The sequence below is a fragment of the Polypterus senegalus genome, chromosome 1 (genome assembly GCF_016835505.1).
Source record: "Polypterus senegalus isolate Bchr_013 chromosome 1, ASM1683550v1, whole genome shotgun sequence".
Taxonomy (NCBI): domain Eukaryota; kingdom Metazoa; phylum Chordata; class Cladistia; order Polypteriformes; family Polypteridae; genus Polypterus; species Polypterus senegalus.
In genome coordinates, this window is record NC_053154.1 from 145,518,344 (window position 1) to 145,545,074 (window position 26,731).

At 38.1% G+C, this 26,731-nt stretch overlaps 1 protein-coding gene across 10 annotated transcripts in view; it reads left to right on the forward strand.

Annotated features, from left to right (window-relative positions):
- The window catches only part of agfg1a (ArfGAP with FG repeats 1a), a 136,409-nt gene that overhangs the window by 43,728 nt on the left and 65,950 nt on the right, over positions 1-26,731 (forward strand). For all 10 annotated transcript variants that reach the window (XM_039759886.1, XM_039759849.1, XM_039759895.1 and 7 more), the window contains exon 2: positions 10,496-10,589. In XM_039759886.1, the coding sequence (XP_039615820.1) occupies positions 10,496-10,589 (94 nt within the window). The remainder of the gene's footprint in view (positions 1-10,495; positions 10,590-26,731) is intronic.

The window sequence follows — 26,731 nt, forward strand, 5'->3', positions numbered from 1 at the left end:
GGTTAAGACATATAATTTAATGCCAGTTCCTCTTGATTACCTGGGGCTAAGGGAACTGTACATTTTGATAAATATTTATAATTGACGGTCAACCCCTTTTGGCATACATGTTTGCATTTTGTACTACATTGAAAATATGCTGTTTCTGTATTTCTTTTGGTAAGGCTTTTTTTCCATCTTTGGATGTAAAATCAGGTGTGGCTTAAATGCTGTCCTCAGAAATCTACTTAAATTGACAGTATGTCTCAAAAGGCAGTTTAATTTTGCCTCAGAAATTTAAATCAGTTGTATAATTATGATTATTCAGTTTATTAGAACAATGGTTTATTGTTAACATCCTAGCCTGTGTGACTAGGGACTTTATGCATGTCATACACATACAGAGCTATAGTTATCTGAATCGTTTATGCAACAATTCACTACATTCTAGGTTTTATAACCACAAGTTCAATATCAGGATTTTTTTTTTTTTTTTTTGCCTATTAGGCGTCTGACTTGCTTCTGAAGAATTTTTGAACTTGCACCTTGCTTTGGCTGTTTGGCTTTGTGATGCAACACCTGCAGAAATAGCACCTCCAATCACACCCCCACCTACTGCATGTGGAAGTGGAATGGCACCCATGTGCTCTGCCTTAAAGTCTTGCAACATTAATTGCATTGCTGCAACTCCCCTATGCAGAGGCAGCACTTATTATTAAATACCAATTTAATCATGAAAAATGGCTCTATAATAGGTGGAAAACATTTAAAGGTAGTATAGTTTTTCTTTTTTTAAACACATATTTCATACATACATTTTTCTATAAGAGGAGTCTGCTATGCTGATCTACCCAGGAAGCAAGCATTCCCTCTGCATGAGAGCATTGAAGACCTGGTGTCTCCCTTGTATTTCAAATATTGGCCCATGTCCAGAAACATTTCAGTTAATGACCTCAGTAATAGTTACATACATTATCAATTATCTTATTATGAATGTATATTTATATGTGTATATGTGTGTATATATGTATGTATATCTATACTAATAAAAGACAAAGCCCTCACTCACTCATTTACTCACTCACTCACTGACTCATCACTAATTCTCCAACTTCCCGTATTGCTAGAAGGCTGATATTTGGCAGGCTCATTCCTTACAGCTTCCTTACAAAAGTTGGGCAGGTTTCATTTCGAAATTCTACGCGTAATGGTCAGAACTGGAAGCTATTTTTGTGCATAAACTGTAATGGAGTTGAGCTGGAAAGCCGTGGGGGGCAGAGTTTCGTGTGACATCATCACGCCTCCCACGTAATCACGTGAACTGACTGTCAACGCACTACGTAGAAAACCAGGAAGAGCTCAAAAACGTGCTGAAGAAAACATGCATTATATAATTGAGAAGGCAGCGAAACAATAAGAAGCGAGCGAGTGACATATACTACCATATTCATGAGTGCTGCTACTTCGTAAAGAAAGCAAGGTGTAAATGTAAACTTTAAATTAAGTTAATAGACAGGCTGCCGCTGGTGTTTCTCATGCTCACGGATATTGCGGGATACAAGTTTAATGAGAGGACGCAGGATATAAACAAGAGTTTTGATCACTTTGTAACTAAGTTAAAATTGCAGGTGAAGGGTGTGCTTATGCAAATTCCGAGAGACTGTGTTTGTGGGGGTTTGACAGTTAAGGCGGGTGGGGGAGTCACGTCGTCATATCCCCTCCCAATTTACCTCATTTCGCTCTGAGCTGTGCTCCGCAGCTAACGGCGTCTTCCGAAGCAATTTCATCACACTGCCACCAAATACTCACAGAAAAATCCACAAGTTAATACACACGCTGTCTCTAGAGTTTCTCCACACTCAATGTATTCCTCGCGTCCGCTTTATACCCTCTGATCTCCCATTTCAATTCAGATGCCTCCAATTTCCAGTAAGGCTCAGCTGCGCGATGACAAGTAATAAGTCTCAGGGACAGACCCTACAAAATGATGCCATTGATTTCAGGCAAGATTGCTTTTCTCCTGGACAACTATACTTGCATTCTCAAAAGTGAGCTTGCACAGCTTCGTCATATTACAACCGGACTGGAGCCAGAAACTTTTAAGTGCCGGGTCTTAGATAACGTTAAATTAAGCCGTAGACATCGCAACATCACACAAGATAGCAGCTCACGAGAACTTACTGAACGCAGTACGAGTGATCACTTCCATACATCAAACCTGTTCAAAAAACGCATTACACAATTGACAAGGTGATGGCTTTATATGGCGTTTGTTTATAAAGCAGCGAAGAGGCTGTGTGAAGGCAGCTACACAAAAAAAGCAGAGTGCCACACTCTGACTGTATTGCTGGCATCACCGTTATACCCTCTGATCTCCCATTTCAATTGAAATGCCTCAAATTTCCAGTAAGGCTCTGCTTCGCGATGACAATTAATAAGTCTCTGGGACACACCCTACAAAAGGTTACCATTGATTTGAGGCAACATTGCTTTCCTCCTGGACAAAACTATACGTTGCATTCTCAAAAGTTATATATATATATATATATATATATATATATATATATATATACACACATACACACATACACCGATCTACATACGGAGCAAATAAACGACCCACACACCATAGCGCAACATGAGAGGCTTCGCCTTTAGCGCTGACGCCTGAGGTTCTGATTCGAGAGTGGGTGCAGTGAGTGTGTACTGCCTGATAAGCCCGGAATTAGGGAGAAGCACGTGCCACGTACTGTTTGCATTATTTTATAGTAAAACTATTTCAATATATTCAATATATATAGGCCTATATCAGCGCTTAACGATTCATTTTACCCTCGCAGTATGAAAAAATATGAGGTTAACGCAGAAAACCAGATCACCAATTTAAGCTTTAGGATCATAGATACTTTATTCGACATCAATAATTGTTATGGTAAAGCCATACTCTGTGTAATCCTCCTTCCATGTTATAATATTTCCGCGACTAGCCAAGATTAAATGAACGGTAAAAAAGTAACTGGGAAGCGAGGGTGACTCAGGCAGGCAGGCGCCAGAAATATCTTTGGTAGGAATGGAAGTTGGATTTAGTCTTTCAATTTCTGTGGTGAAGAAAAATGTATGCAATGATGATTAAATTTAACTTTCATTCCTACTAAACATATTTCTGTCCACCAAATAAAAATTACTTATATTTCAAATTTAAATAGAACTTGAACAAATACGATAGTTCATAATACCCACGCAGCACTAAGTGCACGTAAGATTAGGAGTCATCCGTTTTAACAAGCAGCATATTGCACTGATACCGAAATAGCCTGCCCATTTAATTATTTAGGAATGGATAGATAAATTAAGATTTTGTACAAATAATGTTTTAAATTTTTCTTCCTCAATGGATTCTGGCACCCCCAGCAACAGCTCCTCGCACCCCAAAGGAGATATGTGTGTGTGTGTATATATATATATATATATATATATATATATATATATATATATATATATATATATATATATATATATATACAGTGGTGTGAAAAACTATTTGCACCCTTCCTGATTTCTTATTTTTTTACATGTTTGTCACACAAAATGTTTCTGATCATCAAACACATTTAACCATTAGTCAAATATAACAGAAGTAAACACAAAATGCAGTTTTTAAATTATGGTTTTTATTATTTAGGGAGAAAAAAAATCCAAACCTACATGGACCTGTGTGAAAAAGTAATTGCCCCCTTGTTCAAAAATAACCTAACTGTGGTGTATTGCACCTGAGTTCAATTTCCGTAGCCACCCCAGGCCTGATTACTGCTACACCTGTTTCAATCAAGAAATCACTTAAATAGGAGCTGCCTGACACAGAGAAGTAGACCAAAAGCACCTCAAAAGCTAGACATCATGCCAAGATCCAAAGAAATTCAGGAACAAATGAGAAGTAACTGAGATCTATCAGTCTGGTAAAGGTTATAAAGCCATTTCTAAAGCTTTGGGACTCCAGCGAACCACAGTGAGAGCCATTATCCACAAATGGCAAAAACATTGAACAGTGGTGAACCTTCCCAGGAGTGGCCGGCCGACCAAAATTACCCCAAGAGCGCAGAGACGACTCATCCGAGAGGTCACAAAGACCCCAGGACAACGCCTAAAGAACTGCAGGCCTCACTTGCCTCAATTAAGGTCAGTGTTCACGACTCCACCATAAGAAAGAGACTAGGCAAAAACAGCCTGCATGGCAGATTTCCAAGACGCAAACCACTGTTAAGCAAAAAGAACATTAGGGCTCTTCTCAATTTTGCTAAGAAACATCTCAATGATTGCCAAGACTTTTGGAAAATACCTTGCGGACTGATGAGACAAAAGTTTATCTTTTTGGAAGGCAAATGTCCCGTTACATCTGGCGTAAAAGGAACACAGCATTTCAGAAAAGAACATCATACCAACAGTAAAATATGGTGGTGGTAGTGTGATGGTCTGGGGTTGTTTTGCTGCTTCAGGACCTGGAAGGCTTGCTGTGATAGATGGAACCATGAATTCTACTGTCTACCAAAAATCCTGAAGGAGAATGTCCGCCATCTGTTCGTCAACTCAAGCTGAAGCGATCTTGGGTGCTGCAACAGGACAATGACCCAAAACACACCAGCAAATCCACCTCTGAATGGCTGAAGAAAAACAAAATGAAGACTTTGGAGTGGCCTAGTCAAAGTCCTGACCTGAATCCAATTGAGATGCTATGGCATGACCTTTAAAAGGCAGTTCATGCTAGAAAACCCTCAAATAAAGCTGAATTACAACAATTCTGCAAAGATGAGTGGGCCAAAATTCCTCCAGAGCGCTGTAAAAGACTCATTGCAAGTTATCGCAAACACTTGATTGCAATTATTGCTGCTAAGGGTGGCCCAACCAGTTATTAGGTTCAGGGGGCAATTACTTTTTCACACAGGGCCATGTAGGTTTGGATTTTTTCTCCCTAAATAATAAAACCATCATTTAAAACTGCATTTTCTGTTTACTTGTGTTATATTTGACTAATGGTTAAATGTGTTTGATGATTAGAAACATTTTGTGTGACAAACATGCAAAAGAATAAGAAATCAGGAAGGGGGCAAATAGTTTTTCACACCACTGTATATATATATATATATATATATATATATATATATATATATATATATATATATACATATATATACATATATATATATATACATATAATATTGCTCAAAAGAATTAAAGGAACACTTTTTAATCAGAGTATAGCATAAAGTCAATGAAACTTATGGGATATTAATCTGGTCAGTTAAGTAGCAGAGGGGGTTGTTAATCAGTTTCAGCTGCTGTGGTGTTAATGAAATTAACAACAGATGCACTAGAGGGGCAACAATGAGATGACCCCCAAAACAGGAATGGTTTAACAGGTGGAGGCCACTGACATTTTTCCCTCCTCATCTTTTCTGACTGTTTCTTCACTAGTTTTGCATTTGGCTACAGTCAGTGTCACTACTGGTAGCATGAGGCGATACCTGGACCCTACAGAGGTTGCACAGGTAGTCCAACTTCTCCAGGATGGCACATCAATACGTGTCATTGCCAGAAGGTTTGCTGTGTCTCCCTGCACAGTCTCAAGGGCATGGAGGAGATTCTAGGAGACAAGCAGTTACTCTAGGAGAGCTGGAGAGGTCCATAGAAGGTCCATAACCCATCAGCAGGACCAGTATATGCTCCTTTGGGCAAGGAGGAACAGGATGAGCACTGCCAGAGCCCTACAAAATGACCTCCAGCAGGCCACTGGTGTGAATGTCTCTGACCAAACAACCAGATAGACTTCATGAGGGTGACCCAAGGGCCCCGTGTCCTCTAATGGGCCCTGAGCTCACTGCCCAGCAGCATGCAGCTCGATTGGCATTCGCCATAAAATACCAGAATTGGCAGATGCACCACTGGTGCCCTGTGCTTTTTACAGATGAGAGCAGGTTCACCCTGAGCACGTGACAGAAGTGAAAGGGTCTGGAGAAGCCATGGAGAACATTATGCTGCCTGTAACATCATTCAGCATGAGCAGTTTGGTGGTGGGTTAATGATTGTCTGGGGAAACATATCCATGGAGGGTCACACAGACCGCTACAGGCTTGACAAAGGCACCTTGGCTGCCATTAGGTATCAGGATGAAATCCTTGGACCCATTGTCAGACCCTATGCTGGTACAGTGGCTCCTGGTGCACGACAATTCCTGGCCTTATGTGGTGAGAGTATGCAGGCAGTTCCTGGAGGATGAAGGAATTGATATCATTGACTGGCCACCACACTTTCCTGACCTAAATCCAATAGAACACCTCTGGGACATTATGTTTTGGTCCATCCAATGCCACCAGGTTGCACCTCAGACTGTCCAGGAGCTCAGTGATGCCCTGGTCCAGATCTGGGAGGAGATCCCCCACAACACCATCTGTCATCTCATTAGAAGCATGCACCGATGTTGTCAGGCATGTATACAAGAACACAGGGGCCATACAAAGTGCTGTGTACAATTTTGAGTTGCGCTAATTAAATTTTGGCCAAATGTACTAGACTGCCACATAATTTTTTCACTCTGATTTTTGGGGCGTCTTTGAATTCAGGGCTCTGTAGGTTGATCATTTTCATTTCCATCAAACGATGTGGCATCCTTTCATTCCTAACACATTACCCAGTCTATATCAGTATAGATATCCAGGAGGATTTCTTTCTCCCATTGAGATCTGATGTGTTTTCAAAGTGTTCCTTTAATTTTTTTGAGCAGTTTATAATGTTTGTGTATATACATATAACCGTAATTCCAAAATAGTTAGGACACTGTGTAAAATGTAAATAAAAACAGAATGCAATGATTTGCACATCTCATAAACCCGTATTTTATTCCCAATAGACAGAAAACATCAAATGTTGAAAGTGAGACATTTTACTGTTTCATGAAAAAAATTCAGTTTGAACTCAAAGTTGGGATGGGGGAAAATAAAGGCTGCAAAAGTAAGTGGTAGTAAAAAGAAACAGCTGGAGGAACATTTTGTAACTAATTTGGTTAATAGGCAACAGGTCAGTAACATGATTGGGTATCAAACTCAGAAGAGTCTCAGAAGTAAAGATGGGCAGAGGTACACCAATCTACAAAAAACTGCATCTGCAAAGTTTGGCCCAATTTCAGAATAATGTTCCTAAACGTTAAAGACTTTAATCATCTAAACCATCTACAGAACATATCATCAAAAGTTTCAGAGAATTTAGAGAAATCTCTGTGCACAAGGGACAAGGTCGAAAATCAATATTGGATTTCTGTGATCTTCGGGCACTCAGGCGGCACTGCATTAAAAATAGGCATGATTCTGCCATGGAAGTCACTGCAAGGGCTCAGGAACACTACCAGGAATCATTATCTGTGAACACAGTTCACCGTGACATCCACCAATGCAGGTTAAAACTCTGTCATGGAAAGAAGAAGCCATATGCGAACATGATCCAGAAACACTTCCATCTTCTGTGGGCCAAAGCCCATTTAAAATTGACTGAGGCAAAGCAGAAAACTTGTTCTGTGGTCAGACAAATTGAAAATTTAAATAATTTTTGGAAATCATGGATGCAGCGTCCTCCAGACTAAAGAGGAGAGGGACCATCCAGCTTATCAGTGCTCAGTTCAAAAGTCTGCATATCTTGTGGTATGGGGGTGGGTACATTAGTGCCTATGGAATTGGTGGCTTGCACATTTGGAAAGGCACCATCAGTGCTGAAAGTTATGTACAGGTTTTAGAGCTATAAATGCTTCCATCCAGACAAACTTTTTCAGGGAAGGCCTTGCATATTTCAGCAGGACAACGATAAATTTCATATTGCATCTATTACAACAGCAAGGCTTTATTAGAATAGCCTGGGTGCTGAACTGGCCTACCTGCAGTCCATACCTTTCATCAATTGAAAATATTTGGTGCATCATGAAGCAAAAAATATGGCCAAGACCCAGGACTATTGATCAGCAGAATCCTATATCAAACAAGAATGGTAACTTGAAATCAGTGATTAGTCTCTGCCTTAAAAAATTTGAGCAGAGCATCTCTTATACAGTATTAGCCGACTGCAATTGATGACCTCTAAAAAGTTGTCCAAGTAATTGTCTCTTTGGCAAGTAATATTTGCCACTGATTACAGTACTGTTTAAAGTAAGTACAGTGAACCCTCGTTTATCACGGTTAATGCATTCCAGACTCAACCGTGATAAATGAATTTTCGCGAAGTAGGATTCTTTATTTATAAATCGAATATTTTCGCAGTTAGAGTATAGAAAACCTGTTTACGACCTTCTAAATACGTTTTTTTAACATTATTAGAGCCCTATAGACATGAAATAACACCCTTTAGTCACCATTACACTCAGTATTACCCAATATATTAGACAAAATAAGAGAAAATAAGACATATTAGATGTTACAAATATCATATTACTAGGTTTACCCGCCTTTTAAGGCGACCGACTTTTATCCTCAATTTGTGTGCGCTCCATGTGTACATCAGGCATGTAAGTGTAGGGAATGAGAACATCAAAGTGCCCATTCATAACATCTCCAAAACGACGTTTTTTATCCCCTCGAGTGCCTGTCCAAAGTCGTACAATGTCAGCCCGAATCAGTTCCGCTAAAGATGGAGTTTCATGAACTAAATAAGCTATAGCTGAGAATAAGCAAGCACCATCTCCCAGATATTTACTACACGGTGAGGTATTTGTACTCCATCAACATTAATTATTTCCAGAGACATAATTTTGTCTGTTTTTCCAGCGCATCGCGCACAAAAGCAAGGGAACGATGGGAGCACCTGAACTCTGCTCACATCGCGTCGCTTCATACTGCAAGCCGCAAGTAGTAGGTCTGTGATAAGCGGAATACCGCTACGCTTTGCACTCGTGGGACGGTAGGACAATCCCGACCGCTTTTATATAGTAGATTATTGTACTGTACATTTAATTACACACAGACACACACAATTCTTACACACAACCACTAACCTATGAAGGCCACGACCTCAGTAGGAGAGTATTCAGGTGGTGCAGTATCTTCAGCAGGTGCGTCGTTGTCTTCTTCCGGTGAAGGAGTGCTAGGAGTAGGCAGTAGGTGTCTGGGTGCGCGGCTGAAGAACATCTTGATAGGCAGTTGCTGCCGCTGTCTTTTCATATGCGTGAGGAGGCTTTTGTAGGGTATTGCCATCTTTGATCATATCCAAGAGTTTCACCTTCTCCCGGATAGTAAGCATCTTCCTCCGGCGCTTAGTTTTATTGTCAGAAGGCTTAGAAAAAGCAGCACGTTTCGGAGCCATCGTGGGACTTAGATAAAAGTTCTCAGAAAGCGCATGTGTAGTGACGTAAGCGCGTATGAGAAAAAAATCGCAATAGAGTGAAGCCGCGAAAGTCGAAGCGTGATATAACGAGGGATCACTGTATACCACATGACTAAGTGTATATTCTTCAAAATAGCTTATTGTCAAATATGGGTATTTGATCTTAATTTGAGTAATATTCATGGATAAACCAGAGCTACCGTAACAAGTTGTCAGTAAAAAATTACCCTTTGCAATAGTTAACAATAAAGTCAGAAATATAGTTGTTTTCTTTGAGGTATAATGTATGTAGTGTGTACAAATGCAGTTTCAACCCTGCCTGCTTTGCGTCATCTGGACCAAATGTTTTAATTTCATCACATACTATACCATTTAATGTTCCAGTGTCCAAAGTCTGAGTCTGCTCAGTGGTTTAGTTCTTTAGCTATGGACTTGTGAAGTCCAGTGAAGAAAAAAACGAGGCCGGTTAAAATTAACACCCCCATCCCCTCGGTAAACTGGCTGAATCTTGGAAAGTATTGATGTAATATCAAAAAAAGATTGCAGGGTATCACCTGATTAACATGGTTTGCACCTGGTAGTTTTTTCCAGAATTTTTTGAGTCTGAAGTACATGGGCATTTGGTTGATTTCATATGGAATGACCCTTGTAGAGAGAGAACGCCGAGAATAAACAAGTGTAATTAGCATATAAAATGGTTCTGCCTCAATCACTGCAAATAGATAAGTACAGTTAATTGTATATGCATATTAAATTAATGCTAATTATTTGACTCCGTACCTGTCAATGTATTAATTCAGCACCTGTTTAATTCGGTGTCTTTAGTATGATGGTACAAACTGTGCTATTGAAAGGGATATCCTAAGTCTACCGTGTCATAAAGGCCTCTAGACCGAAATCCCAATTAAATATCGTGCAAATTATCTACAATGACATAAGGGGGCTCAGGACAGAAATCCCAATTAAATATAGTGTAAATTATTTCTCTATATATGTGTATATTTCTATCTCTTTGTTTTGTCTCCTTATGTAGATAATAATTTTATGGTTAACATGTGTCATAGAACCACATTTGCAGCCCTTGCATTATTTTGTGCCCAAAATTCCAAATCTTTCTTTCTAGAAAAATTGAAGGATGTTTTTTTTTTTTTGTTATTTTCAGACGAGGCCTCAATCCACCACACAGAGTAAAGTCTATTTCCATGACAACCTTCACGCAACAGGAGATAGAGTTACTGCAGAAACATGGCAATGAGGTAAATGATTTTGCATTTTAAAACAACTTTGGCACAAAACTAGTTTCTATTTATTATTTTCTGTAATTACCTTTTTATTAAGATTTAATAAATTTTTTATAATTTGATAGTCATACTATTTGTGCTTTTCTGTTACTTAATCTGATAATTGTTCAAGGTAATAATGTTTCCTTAACTGTTCATTTTCGTATGGCAGTCCTTTGGAGAAGGACTCATTACAGTATTGGCATTAGGAACCAGTTTATTCATCTTTTCATTGCACCCAAGAGTTTTATAGGGACAGTGAAAGTCCCTTCAGTTCAATCTTGCTCTGTGCTCATCTGATCTGGTTGGCAGGGCTAACACATTGCTTAAATGATGACCCTCCAAAAAAATAAACATACATACCAGGTTGGAATCCTTAAATTTCAGCTTGTGGAGCAGAGAAGTAAAGCGATAGCTGTTGATGGTGTTGCATCACATTAAGTGATTTGACAAAATTGTCAATTTCACAATGTGGCTCACTTGGTGCACTTAGTATATGAACTTGCACATACACAGGCTTGTGGTTTAATGTGCTGTGAGCATAAATAATTTACTTTGTTACATTTATTTGTGCTGATATACAGAGCATGTACCGTGTGCTCCCATCCACCTTTTTGATGGATTTGCCCAAGTGCTTAGTATTGAATGTTACTAATATATGAAATTTAATTAAAATATGTCAGTTGCCCATGTACTGGTTAGCAGATATTAAATAACAACTGTTGTTTCTTTAAAGTCATAACTAATTTTAAAATTTAAAATTGGTTAAGCCGTTGGAATCCAAATTTTAAAAATAAGGTTAAAACAATACAATACCTACATGATAATAGACATTTTGGAGAGTTGTTTCAAAGAGGTCTACATACTGTATATGGGAAAAGGCAGCATCACTGAACTTAAGAATGAGGAAGCTAGTCAGCGTTGTAATAGATAACTGTCAGATCTAGCCCAGATGTGCTTTAGAGCGAGAGAGAGTGCACCCGTAAATTGGCACAGCAGAATACTTCAGACCACAAGGTGAGAGGCAGGTGGGTCACTATAAGGCATTGGTGCAAGATAGGAGGTGCACCCTATTCAAGGGCACTAACTCTGAAGTTGGAGATGTCCAAACGAGACCAGGACCTTGTGGAGCAGAAGAGATATTAGGCAAGGATTAGGAACCCGAATGGTTTTGACTTTGTACTGCACTGGTGGGAGTCCACCCCTGAATAAGAATAGATAAGCTCCTGGCCAGTGCAGTTGTCATTGTCAGTGTTGAAATAAATGACAGGTGCAGTCAAGCTGTTAGTTCTGAAATCCTGATTTAAACAATATGGTGTCAAACTGAAGGGCAGAACTGATGAGGTGGCCTTCTCAGTATTTCTGCCTGTGCCAGTCCAGGTAAGATTTTAGGATATCAAAAGATCTAATGCATGTTTCAGATTTTGATGTAGAGTAGTAAGGCATAAGTTTAAGGGACATTGAGGCACCTTCTTGAAAAAGTTGGCCCTGTACTGCTAGTGTGAAATTCAATTCAGTGCTTTGTCGAGGGGGATGAAGGAGTTTCACTGATGTATTAGTAAAGGTACAAGGCAAGGCAGTGAGTTCATAATCGGCTTGGTTTATAACATCACATAATGGAAAAAATGTCAGTATTATAAAAATAATTATACAATAATATATGATAAAATTAATAATACAATAAAAATGATTGCTTTAATGCCAGAAGAATAAAACAAATAAACTGAAGTTATACATAGTTACACCTAATTACGATATCATAGCAGTACCAGAAACCTGACAAAATATAAGACATGGGAATAATTAATACAGGTGGATGCACAGTATTTAGTAACGATCTTCCTTTTTATGATTTTGCCTTTCATGCTAAAGCAAATTTCAATGTGTATCTTAAAGTGAAGAGTCGCATCTTAATTGGGGATATTTGGATTCATCTAAAAAGCATTAGCGATAGATGCCTGGTATTGGAAACGTATTATAGAATCACCCCTGCAGCCCCCAAAAAGAAAAAGAATCATTTTAATACAGGTAAATGTATTGAGTACAAGTCAAGGAAGATTATACTAAACTATAGAACGCACTTGTGTGGCCTCATCTGGAATACTTTGTGAAGTTTTGGTCTCCGTATTCCAAAAAAGACATGGCAGCTCTAGATAAAAGCCCTGAGACAAGTAGCTAGGACTGAGAGCAATGAGATAAGAAGAAAGTTTGAAAGATTTTGAATCTGATGATTGCCTATAGCGCGGAACTGACCTCTCTGTACTATTCTTTCCTCTGCATGTCCTGGAGTACAAAGGAAACACCCCATGCACCCAAAAGTGGACACTGGCAAGATCGAAGGAAAAAAAAAAAACAACCGTGGTCACTGATTACAAGCGCAAAAAAGTGTGTGAATTAATATGAATGATGTTGCATCAGTGCCACAATGTTTTCCGAAATCTACTATACTGTTCATAAAATTATTAGTTATTCCAAATCTAATATATACCTAAGTCTCTGTTTTTTTTGTCAGTGCGGCTTTGACATCATGGACCATAAGGTGCATACTAATTCATCATGAGCAGGGAAACTCAATAAAACTGAATTAAAAAAAAAAAAAAAAAGTGGCGGTGAAATACGAAGCAAGCAAATTGACCAGCATTTGTGTGTCAGCTTTTATCCCTCGAGATCAGAGAATTTCTAGTTCAATTGTCTCAAAACATCACTCACATCTACAGTTATTCCCAGTTTCAGATAAAAAGTAGCCGCGTCGGATCTTACTATAAATTTGCACTGGCTGTAACAGACACAAATCAAATATATGTTTTTATTGTATAATAACAATAAGAGCAGCTCACTACTCTAAATGGTAAATTTGCCAGGGAGCTGGTTTCGAACTCACAACCTCTGGATTATAAGTCGGCCGTTCTAACCACAGCACCACGGAAGCTGATTTATTGTGCTTGCACCTTTTGTGAAAGTGTTTATTTAATATTTGGCCATCAGCCTTCACACATTATACAGTTCGTGTATACATTTTGTTATTTATTACTAAAACATGAAAATGTTTTTGTTTTAACAATGTGTTTACATCGATTGTTATAGACATAAAACACACATCAGATGATTTCCCCATACAATTCTGGGTAGCTCACTCCCAGATAATCAATCAAGGTAGAAACTGGGAGAACTTCTTGCCCATTCTGAGGTGGAGGAGGGGGTTTTGGGTTGATGGTATAGCAAGCTGCTTTCTTCTTGCTGCTTATCGACACATTTAGAAGATAAAAGTTTTTTTTGTTGGCTCTGGTAATTCTAGTGTTAAGGGTATTTGCATACATTTCGGTCACATCATGTAGAAATAACACTTTTTCTACATGGTCTCACCATTTCAGGGGAGCATAATGTTTGGGACATAACAATTGTAAGTATATTAAAATAGTCCTATGTAGTACTTTGTTGCATATCCCCTTGCATACAGTGGCTGCTTGAAGTCTGTAATTCATAGACATCACCAGGTGCTGAGTATCTTCTCTGGTGATGGTTTGCCAATCCTCTAATGCAACCATATTCAGTTTGTGCTTGTTGTGGGGGCTTGTCCTCTTAAATTTTCTTTTCAGCATATGGAAGATATGCTCAGTTGGCTTTATATTATTTGACTGGCTTGACCATTCAAGAATTTTCCATTGTTTAGCTTTCAAAAACTCCTGTGTTATCTTAAAAGTATGTTTGGGATCGTTATCTTGTTGCTTAATGACGCTCCATCCAATCCATTTGGAGGCATTAACTTGAATTTGAGTATACAAGTTGTTTCTGTGCGCCTCAGAATTCATTGTGCAACTGCCGTTAGCAGTTACATCATCAATGAAGGTAAGTGTACCAGTGTCAGCCGTAAAAGCTCAAGCCATAATACCCCCACCACCATGTTTAACAGATGAGGAGGTATGCTTTGCATCTTGGACAGTTCAGTTTTGTCTCCACAATTTGCTTTTGTTACAGGTTAATCTTTGTCTTATTTGTCCACAAGACTTTGTCCAGAGTTCTGCAGGCTCCTTTTAAGAACTTTTTCACAAACTGTAATCTGGCAATCCTGTTTCTGTAGCTAACTAGTGGTTTGCATCATGCAGTTTGGCATCTGTATTTCTGTTGGATTCATCAGACCAGAGGACAATTCTACAGAAGGTAGGATCTTTGTCCTTGTGTGCCAAAGTAAACTGCAGTCTGGCTTTTTTATGGTACTTTTGGAGCAGTGACTTCTACCTTGCTGAACAGCCTTTCAGGTTATGTCGATACAGGACTTGTTTTTCTGTGGATATAGATAATTGTCTCCCTGTTTCTTCCAGCTTCTTCACAAGGTCCTCTCTTGCTGTTCTGGGATTGATTTGCAATTTTCGTGCCAAAGTAATTTCTTGTCTAGGAGACACAATGCGCCCATTTCCTGAGCAGTATGGTGTTTATACTTGCATTTTATTGTTTGTACAGATGAACATGGAAACTTCAGGCATTTGTAATTTGTTCTCATGTAGGAACCAAATTTGTGGAAGGCTACAATCTATTATTTGAGGTCTTTTCTGATTTCTTTTGATTTTCCCATCATGTCAAGCAAAGTCAGTGAGTTTAATGGCATGCCTTAATATATATCCACATTTTGACTTCAGTTAGGCTAATTGGCTATCAAATGCTAATTGTGTATTTGCCTAAAAGCTTGACATCATTTTCTGGAATTTTCCAGGCTGTTTTAAATAAAGGCATAGTTAACAAAGTTGTGACCCACTGGAATTGTGAAATAGTTACTAAATGCGTTACAACAAATTTGAGAAATCATGTATCCTGACATCACCCATAAATAATCTCAGTCAACATTCAAATGAGTAGAGCCTAAATCTACACTGTAGATATTGTTAGATCCAGTTTTCAAAAAATGATAGAGGTTTTGGAAGTGCAGTATGCTATAACAACCAGAAAGCAAATGAGTGAAGCTTTTCTACCTATGCTTTATGAAGTTCTTAAGCAAAGCATTGCCACATCTCTCATGTCAGCAGAGGGAGTAGTTCCAACTTGTGAAACCTGGACATCCAATATAACAGATTCATATATGACAATTACATATCACTGCATTAAAAATGACTGGGCGCCTGTGACGGATGTGTGGCAGATAACCGTGCCGGATGGCAGTCACACCAGAAGCTACATCGCTGCTGATATGTAGAGCTGCTGAGATGTTTGGCTCTTGTCCAAAACCCTTTTTAGCATCTCCAATGTGCTGTTGTAACGCATGAATGCATTTATCACAAGTTTGTGTGTTGGCATGTCCGGAAATGTTTCTTTCTATTTAAGCATGTAACTTACTTGAATGCCATGGTGAAAAAAGTTATCACTGTGTCTCACCCGGCCAAGCAAGTGGGCAATTGTTGGAAATTTAGAGCAGCCTAGCAGCCAATGTTAACTAGCTCCATAAGTTGTATCGTGTTGTCGTCAGTCAAGATGACTGATTATTTGTCTTCTATGTTCCATTCATCCAATGCCGCTGTCAAAAAGAATCCGCTCTGAATCCTTTTTTAAAATGCTTTCCTTTTGTCTGAGGAGGAACTGTGAGGATACATTTTCAAGATGGATTAATGTGACTGCTACACATGTGCAACTTGAAGATATGTGAAAATAGGGCTGGGTGATATGGAAAAAAGTTTTTTTATGATAATATTTTTCATATCAGACAATATCAATATATATTATGATGTAAATCAAATCACTATTTCTGTTAAGCTTAAAGGTTCCTTTTTACTACTAATTGAGATGTGAAAATATCATAAGGTTAATTTTGGTTTAAATATTATTTTCTTTCAGAAGTTGAATAGAACAAATGTACTGTGAATATTATACAACTATATTTCAAATAAAATAGGTATATATAATAAAATAAAATTTTAATTCTGATAAGTCAAAGTCTTTTGAAGTTTTACTAACAGAACACACAAAATTTGTTGGTCAATTCCAAATAAATAAAATTAACTCTTAATTCTAAAACTTCAAGTCTAAAATCTTAAAGCTTTCAAGTTTTACTGGAGAACACAGTCACTTCCATCCATCCATTATCCAACCCGCTATATACTAACACAGGGCCTTGGAGGGGTCTGCTGGAGTCAGTCCCAGCCAACACAGGGCACAAACTTCCAAATAAATTAATTAGGTATTAATGAGAAAGAAAAAAAAAACCTACCTCTATACTGTATCCTTTGTTTAGATTCAGACTGTTTTAAGTAGTTGGGAAACAAACCCACAAATGAATATACAAAATGCATTCTGCATATATCCTTAGTACAAATTCAAGCAGCATTTAAATGTAAACGGAGGAGAGTATAAACAAAACTGACATTCATTCAGTTGTGGTCAGCTTATGCTCCAAGGGAGGGAAAAAAAAGCACAAGAAAACCCCATTAGTACATCACTTATTTGGGTCTGGGACCATGAAGTCTTGTATTGTATGTGCTTTAAAGGATGGTAGTGTTTCAGGCAGTACAAAAGATTAGTGGTATTACCTGTGTTTGTGGGAACATGCTTTCAGCACAATTTGCAGTGCGTTTTGTCGGACTTTAAATAGCCAAAATATCTCCTCACTGCCAAATTCCTCTGACCCTTCTTTTCAACATTGAAAATGTTTTTTGAGCCTTGGGCCATGTCTGTTGGGGTGTCGTCTTTGGTAATGCTGATTTTTTTTTTTGAGTTTTCGTTAATATTTTCTGTTGTCACGTTCTCATTAACCTCACTCTCACTCTGATGTACTGGCGTGTGTGGCTGCTGTAGCCCAAACATTAGATTATGTGCTGTTTACAGCTGCTACGCTGTGTGCTGTATGTGTGTCAACCTAACCTGATTCATCTAACTGTATTCCAGCCTCATGATTTTTTCGGCGCAGTGCTGCTCTCATTATCATTGTCTTTTCATGTTGTCTGATAGAGTTCTATCGGCTTTCTATCAACCATGTCTTATATTTCCATTGAGGAAAGTTATTTCTCAATAATTATTGTTTTATCACCCAGCCCTATGTGTAACTTATAGAATTATACAAAGACATGAGTTGTCTTGTTGTATCTTTTAATTTTGACAAGATTATTTTAAATTTGGCAACAAAGTATACAATATTTGCATTTTTTTTTTTTTTTAATAAAACCAAAGGTTAATGTTATTAGCTCACATGAGATGGTTACTGTTAAACATGCTATATACAGTCCTTGGCAGTACTGCTGTAAAAGAGATTGCCGAAGAACTCCGTATAAAAGGACATCATCAGGAGCAGTATTCATTAAAGTTTCAAAGGAAATTTTAAAATTGAATAATTCAAAGCTTAAAAACTACTAAAAAAAATCTGTACTCTCCAATGGCATCAAAGCCTTAAATTGGAACTGTCTGTAAGTTATAGCAAGTTTTTGTCTGACAACCAAAAAAATCAAAAGTTACTGATTCACTGTCTGGTTCTCCACATGTAAATTTGTTTCATTATGTTAGTAGCTCAATTGATTTATTAGTGGTGTTTTTTGCTATGACCTGTTTCAACTTGCTCTTTTTTTTCTTCAAAAAGCACTTAATTGGAAATATGACAATATGACAAATGACAACAGTGTTGGCTTTTCAAAAATACAATGTTATGCACTAATTTAAAAAAAAGTAGTTTAATCACTACTTCCAGTCTTATCAAAGCTATCAACAACGCTGCACAATAGTTTTCCCCATTTCTAACTGCATTTGTTTCACCAAGGGGACACCTCCCCCCACTCTTATCACACTCGATTTAAAAAGTGGGAAAATTACCCCACTCTCTCCTCTTCAAATGCTGTCTATGGGTTGTCAAAATTGGGTTCCAAACCCATGTAGGTTGAGAAACATTGATTTGAGATAAATGTGTAATCCAGACAGACAGTGAAATTGTTATCCCAAAGTGGCTGAGAGATAAAAATCAAATACACCACAGTTGCTGCTTTTCTTGACATGTCATGTTTGTCTCTTATTTGAACTTTGTGAGCACTGATGACATTGTCTGCAGCAGAGCATGGGAATTGTAGTCTCCACTTTTGCAATTGCACAAGGTTGCAGATAAGATGAAGTGGGTGGAATGTAATATATGTTAAATCCCTTTCTTACTGGATCAGTTTGAAATTGATTACGCTAACAGCCACAGCACCTTCCAAACATTTGGTATCTTCTTGGTGTTTCACTGAATTTTGCTTCTTTCAGTTTGTGTCTGCAGACAGCCTTCATTTGCCCCATTTCTCTGTGTGATTGATATCAGCCCTGTAATGAAATAGGGCATGTGGTGTATTAGAACATCTTTTTTTTTCAGTCAACTTTATATTATGTAGATACATTCAGTCCCTGGGTTACTTCTGAGATAGGGACTGTAGGTTTGTACTTAAGTTGAATTTGTATGTAAGTCGGAACAGGTACATTATTTTAATAAATGCTATTGTTGACCGACTTTAGCCAAGTTCTCTGCCAATGAATGATGGAGTGTCACCTGTCTCTGACCTTTTTTTTTTATTTCTACTTTATTTTCAATGATGATGGTTTTTCTCTTCTTTACTGTACCACCAGCACTTGCATCAGATTTGTGTTTCAGAGACAGGGTGAAGACAAAAGGTTAAGATGAGCATTTCTGCACAGCACTGTACATGCTATCACAGCAGGAAGGCACCTGTTGTCAGCACGTCTGATGTACTGACAAGAGACAACTTCCTGCTATGTGCATAACAGTACAAGCAGGCTTGCTATTGAGAATGAATGGGGACAGCGAGGGGCAATTCACCATTCGCCCACCACACAGTCACCTCCATTACAGTATGCTGCCAGCAGCGTCCGCCCACTGAGAACGAACACGGTGCGGGCGAAGGCGGTTAGTGAATCGCCCACCACTGCCCCCATTCAACAGGCAGTCAACCGAGACACACTACAAATGCTACCCCCCACCACCCCGTTCAGGGACCACGAGTCACTGCTTACCACTGGGAGCCGCCCAAGGGACACTACACTGTGCGAGCACAGAAATTGCCCCCCTATAGCCTCCGTCCAGCTACTGCTTGCAGCGTCGCCAGGCCAAAGATGACGAAGTGGCAGTTACTGAGGCGCAAGTGTCACAGCTGCGGCCGTTTGTAAGTCATAGGTCGGATGTCCGTAACCTGGGGACTACCTGTATATCAATATAGAATAATCTGTTTTTCATATTTACAGGAAAAAGGAGGAGTACAAAAAAAATTTGAGGAAATAAATGCAGAATTAGAAAATATGCATAATAGATAGGAACTTGAACCCAGTGTTATCCAGCTGTGAGACAACAGCATTAACAACTGGGAAATTTTCTTTCTATATTTATTTAATCTGTCTTTGTATGCTTTCACAGTTACTCTAATCACTAACTGACATGAAGGCTAGTGATGCTTACTGAGGAGTATGTTAAATAAAATGGACCTTAATTGATTTTTATTCAATTATCTTAATCTGTTTTTATATAGTGTAAGAAAATAGACAAACAAGGAAAAGGGTTTGGAGATTCACCCCATGTATTGTCAACAGCAATTATCTCTTTCAAATAAGTGAGAGTAATTGCTGGTATGGAGTCCAAAATGAAACTGGCGCAATCAGATGGGGTGGATGGGTTTTATAGGTGCTGGGCAGGAAGAGGTGGGTCCATGAGGAATGGGACAGAAACGAGGTCAGCAGGGAGGCATGGACAGGAAGGGAGTGCGGGAGCTGGAAATATTTTAGCTGAGTTCCCCATCTGGCAAACTGTAGGAGAGGGAGAAGAGACATTGGTGCACTTTGTCAATGAGGCCCTTAGAGTTCTTCCCAAGCGCACCTGTGTGACAATAGATTAGTAAATATTTATACTTTATTTGTTCTCGGTAGGAAAATAAAAATTTGCAGGTTATAATAATGATGTAAAGAAGAGAAATAAAACATTTTCAACATGCAACACAGTATAACATACTTAACGTATTAAAGAAATTTATAAATCAACACTTCTCTCTTTGAAGTAGCACTAATAACGGTTGTAACAGTGTTGGAATGTTTTAGTCCGGGTAAATGTTGCTTTCCGCTTTGGCAATGGCAGTCTGTAGTGTTTGCAGTTTTTTGAGAAATTGAAAAGTTTTGGGCCATATATATTTACATTGTCATTGAGTGAGAATTTTCACCATTCTCAAAGTCCTACTTGTTAAAAAAATGTTCAAGCAGCATTGTAATCCTTAATATCAGAAAGAGAATGCTGTTAGTACACTTGGTCCTTCATATTTGTCTAAAACATGTTAATTTTTTCCCCACTGCCATTTTAATGATTGTACTATTTTTTGACACAAATAATGGAGACTGTAAATTAGACCCTGTGAGAGTGAAGATGTGTATGCAAATAGGTCCTGCAATGAACTTTCACTGTTGTTAAGGGTTGGCTATCATCTGATATCTAGTGCTGTCAGATTAGGCTTCAGCTCCTGGCAGCCATAAACTGCACAAGTAGTTTAGAAATATTTTGTATGTTCATTCATATGTATGTACACATAGTTAATAATGTAGCTCTTTTGGCTGTTGATTTAATCATGAGCACACTACATTTTGGGTTTATCTGTTTTCTTTATCACTGTACATAAACTGTCTATTGTAACTATATATAATTTATCAATGATAAAAAAAATGGTGCAATTACTAGTATTTTTTTGTTTGGATGTGATACAGAAGTACTGATATACATTGCTGTCAGTGTATTTGTTCTTTTAAGCCTAGCCTTAAAAGGTAAAATCCATCCATCCATTATCAAATTAGTGCCCTCTAGTGCTATGAGCTACACATTGCATTGGGAATAAACTTGAGTACAAACTTTGATACTGTGCTAACATGCGTCTGTTGTGCACAGTACAATGGAACCAAGAATTAAGTAGCCATTGCTTCTGTAAATATGTATATATATATATATATATATATATATATATATATATATATAATGTTGTCTTTTATTTATTTTTTTAATCTTTCAGTTACCCAAAGATCAATTTTAATTCCTTTAAAAAGAGAAGTGCAAAGGCAAAATACTTGTTGGTTCTCAATCTATTTGATCTAGGACTGTTATATTGAATGCCACTATTCCAGTCTAATTCAAATATACAAGGGGTCCTTGGGTTACAACACAGTTCCGTTACTACAACAGTGATGTAACCCGAATTTTGGTGTAAGTCGAAACACACCCTAGCCTAAGCCACTTACCTATCCTAACACATTTGCAGAATCATAATCTAGAACATAGAAACACAACTAAGCCGCAGGAAAAGGTAAACAACATCAATATACTGTACTGTAGTAACAGAAAAAATGACAAAAAATGAGTGTAAAAAAATTCCTTACCTTTTATGCCTTCTGATCTCTTTACTACAATGTCTAATTTCACTTCCATCGTGATGGCTTTCCTCTTCTTTGAAGCACTACCATCTGAAGACTCTGACTTTCGTTTAGGAGCCATGATAAAGGCCAAAAAGTCGCAACACAAACTAAATACTTCCTCTGCACACAACCAAACTAGTTCAACATCTCCCTCACTCAAACGCTGCGTACGTCCGCTGAGCACAACCAAACTAGTTTGCCAACTCCCTTACTCATACCCCGCATTACTGCGTATTCTTCCGCTGCGTGCACGTAGTGTGTAAGTACAATGCTAACGGCATAAGCCGAAACACTCATGTCTCAATTTTTTTTTAAGTTTTTATGGGAGTGAGCATTGTAAACTCGAGAAGTAGTAACCCGAGGACCCCCTGTATAATAAATCTTATTTGAAAGCAAGAGCTCGCATTCAATTGCAGATGCTTCATGTTACTGTATGTTTTGCAGATGTTTTTGTAAATTACTTGCACAAGGAGCCTTTTATAATTTTGTATGGTTAACTAGTATTATTAGTAAACCCAGCAGTATTCTGTTTCTTAAGCACCCCCTTTCACATTGCATTTTTTAACCTTTTTTGACGCCCTAAAAATATTCTTCTACTTCTGTTCCTGATTAGTTTAGATTCAGTCTAGCACTTGGAGTCCTTACAATTTGTCAACTTTTTATTGCAGCATGCAGGCAGCTTGTTTAATTTCTCGTTAATGGTAATAGAGAATAGCTGCTTTTTTTAGGATTTTATTTTTGTTATAATTTGAAACAACCATTTTAAATAGTGTTTTCAATGTTGACGGTGCTGATTTTAGCTGCCTCAGCCAACATACACTTCATCCTGTTTCTCTGCTAACTTGACGCACATTGCATTAAAAAAGGTATAATTAAAGATAAAAGGGGTTATCAAGTTCAATAGTATTATATATTTTATGCAATGTATGCAATGTCATTTATGTAATAATGAAGAAAAAAAGTTTGTTTAGTTCTGCATGTTATTTTTTCACAACCTTGTCCCATCCATAGCATTTAATTTATGTTCGACTCTGTAGAGCAGGGCTATTCAATTACAAATTCAGTTGGGCCAGATTGTCAAACCAAGAAGGTTAGCTGGGCCAGTCATTTTAGCGGCAAAGCAGCTCGTAATGACAATTTTTAAAACCAACACAAACAAATTTATTGAAAAACATAAAGTTTATTTGTTGTTTTTCTTTTAACTTTGGTCAGTTTGCAGAGCAAAAGGTGCATACAAAAGGAGCTGAATTAACAGAATCTGAGGTAGCCCCTATTTTTTCCACTTACAAAAGAAAAACAACTGACCTAGGCTACATATCTGACCTATCTGATCACAAAGTGCATAAAACAAAATAGTGCACAGTAGTAGGCTATTAGAAATAACATTGTTTTTGTCTGGACGACAAAACTAGGCTTGCTGCAGCAGTACTTGTACATCATCGCGTCTTCATCCAGATTGTATAAAAGCCAGTTATAGCCCGATAGCCAGCTAGTAGGACTTTGCAGTATGGACCAAATATCACATCTCGATATATTTTGGCTGAATGGTGATATACTATATACAGGTAAAATTCAGTTACAACGAACCGCCAGGGATCTAAAAAATATTTGTTGTAATGAAAATTTCATAGTAATGAGATTCTGTATTTGTCACTATAGTGCTTTCTTTAACTTGCGTCCAGGCATTTGCAATCATTTCAATAGCTTCTTTCGCATTAATTTTAATCTCCTCCTGTCTACAAGTTATGCTGATGAGAATTTTTCTCAGCATTTCCTTGCAATAATACACTTTCGGGGAGGGAATTATGCCCAAATCCAATGGCTGAAGCACTGCTGTGCAATTGGGTGGGAGGAATTCAACGAGAACATTATCTAAATGTGGAAGCATGTTGTGGGCAGCACAGTTATCAATCAAATGCCGAATCATCCTTTTCTTTTTCTTCTTCATATTGTGACGTTTCTGAACTCTTGGGATCTACAACATCCCAAAAACAGGGCGATTGCCGCATCTGTAGAAGATTGTTTGTCCATTGCCGGGGCAGGTCAACAGCCGACTCACAGCAGTGCAGTGAGGCGCCACAGAAGCAAATCCTAAAAGATCATGGTCGCGCTATAAGTCCCTGTTTTGCACCCTAAAACACAAGGCTGAGTCTCAGTACTTTAGCAAAACGAGCTTTATTCAGCTTGAAACAGGAACAGCATGGTTATTTATTGTAGCATGATTTGCCTCTCTCCTATACACAGACACAGCAGTCAGGCAGGGTTGTGACTAGGTTATTGGCCAAGTAATACTGTTCCCTGCATTTACAATGTTCATTGTATTACCCATCGAGATCTTTTCTGTTTGCTTTGGCAACGAGCCGCAGCAGAGCTGTGAGCCTGCTGTTGCCCCGGCAGCGGATAAACAGTCTTTCACAGATGCAGTGATCTCACTTCGGGACACTCTTCGGCGTCATGTCCAGTTGGTGGAGGTCCCAAGAGAGTTTAGAAACCTCACATTTTCTTGAATGAGTGGTGCTTTAATAGGAATGTTTCTTGAACGAGTATCACTGAATCACATAAAAACTGCTTTTTCTATGTCTTCAAATGCAGCCGTTCATATGTGTTTGCAGCCCGAGATTTTTCTTCTTTTTTTGCTCAGTGTTTCAAGAAAGTTGACAGCGTCGATGGCGAAATTCCGAATTCACTGGCAATTTCTTTTTTCTTTTTGCCGAAATCAACAGCCGCAAAAATGTAAAGTTTTTTTTTCCCCTAATCTGAATTGTTTTCGTTTTTTTTGTGTCTGCCATTTCTATTGAGGGTGACAATGAGTTAAATTCCAATGGATGTTTTTCAAATGTTGACGAGCAATAAGCAAAAGGTTTCACTGTACACAGTACAAGGAAAGTTCGAAAAAAGAAAAAAAAAATTATAATGTTTGTTTGAGGATTGTTATGTACAACTGAGCTGCAACCACAGAACTAACTGCTCTGTGGATGATTCATTCAGGCATGTCAAGGTCACTTCGTTGTAATGAAAGTATCCGCTGAATGTATTTCATAGTAATGAGATTTCTATTGACTCGTGTCATATGGGGAAACTGTCGGGACCATAAAAATACTATGTTGTAATGAAAATTTCATTGTAAAGATATTGATTGTAATGGAATTTTACCTGTATATCTAGATATTTTTATGAAGTGAGTGAAATTTTTAGTTGTTAACAAAAGCCATACAAGATAAATTTATTTATCAAAATAAAGGTTGAGATATATAACACATTAATGTATATTTTTTAACTTAAAGACCCACAGTACCTAAAAGAACTATTGTATCTGCTTTCATGTTAAGAACATAGTGTAAATGTAAATGAAATGCTTAAATGCAATCAAAAAATGGTAGGCCGAAGGATTCTGAAAATGAATTTGAAATTATATGAAAATTCCGCCCACACTGCAGTTAAAATAATAAATATTATAATAAAAATATAAATAAATGCACATTTGTCTCTTACTTGCTCTCCAATGTTTTATCAAAGGGCACTTTCAATTTTATGCTGTAGCTAATTTAAATTTTACTTTGTGAAATATGTATAACTGACATACATCCATCCATCCATCCGGTTTCTAACCCGCTGAATCCGAATACAGGGTCACGGGGGTCTGCTGGAGCCAATCTCAGCCAACACAGGGCACAAGGCAGGAACCAATCCTGGGCAGGGTGCCAACCCACCGCAGGACACACACAAACACACCCATACACCAAGCACACACTAGGCCAATTTAGAATTGCCAATCCACCTAACCTGCATGTCTTTGGATTGTGGGAGGAAACCCACGCAGACACGGAGAGAACATGCAAACTCCACGCAGGGAGGACCGGGAAGCGAACCTGGGTCTCCTAACTGCGAGGCAGCAGCGCTACCACTGCACCACCGTGCCGCCCACTGACATACAGTCAAAGTAAAAAGTATGTGAACCCCTAGGAATTATCTATATTTATGTCTAATTACCATATAAAACATGGTTGTATATTCATGGCAGTCACAATAATGAACAAACACAGTCCCCTATAACTAAAGATACACAGATTTTCAGAGAATGTTTGACCATATTGAATAAATCATTCAAACTGTGAAAATGAAGGTTGGAAGAAGTAAGTGAACCCTAAACTAATGACTTTTTAAAAAGCTCATTGCAGTCAGTTAGCACACCTGTAGTCCATTTAATGAAATGAGTTCAGAGGTGTGGCCTAGAATTACTTTGATTGATAAAACACTATAAACTATGAGTTTGAGCTTTTGACAAGAAGCATATCCAGGTTTATCATGCCTTGCACAAAATAGCTGTCTGAAGAGCTAAGACCGAGAATTGTTAGTCTACATAAGGCTGGAAAAAGTTACAAAATCATCTCAAAGATTTTAGATATTCATCAGTCTACTGTTAAGCAAGGTGTCTATAAATGGAGACAATTTGATATTGTGGCTACTCTGCCTAGAAGTGGGCACCCTGCCAAGATGACACCAAGAGCACAATGTAAAGTCAGCAATGATTTAAAGAAGAACCCTAGAGTGACAGCAAAGGACTTGAAGAAGCCATTTGAACTGGCTAACACACCTAGAAGGAAGCCACTGCTATCAAAAAAAGTACATTGTTGAACGACTGAAGTTTGCGAACGAGCAATTGGACACTGCACAACAGTACTGGGAAAATGTTTTGTGGAGTGATGAAACCAAAATTGAACTATTTG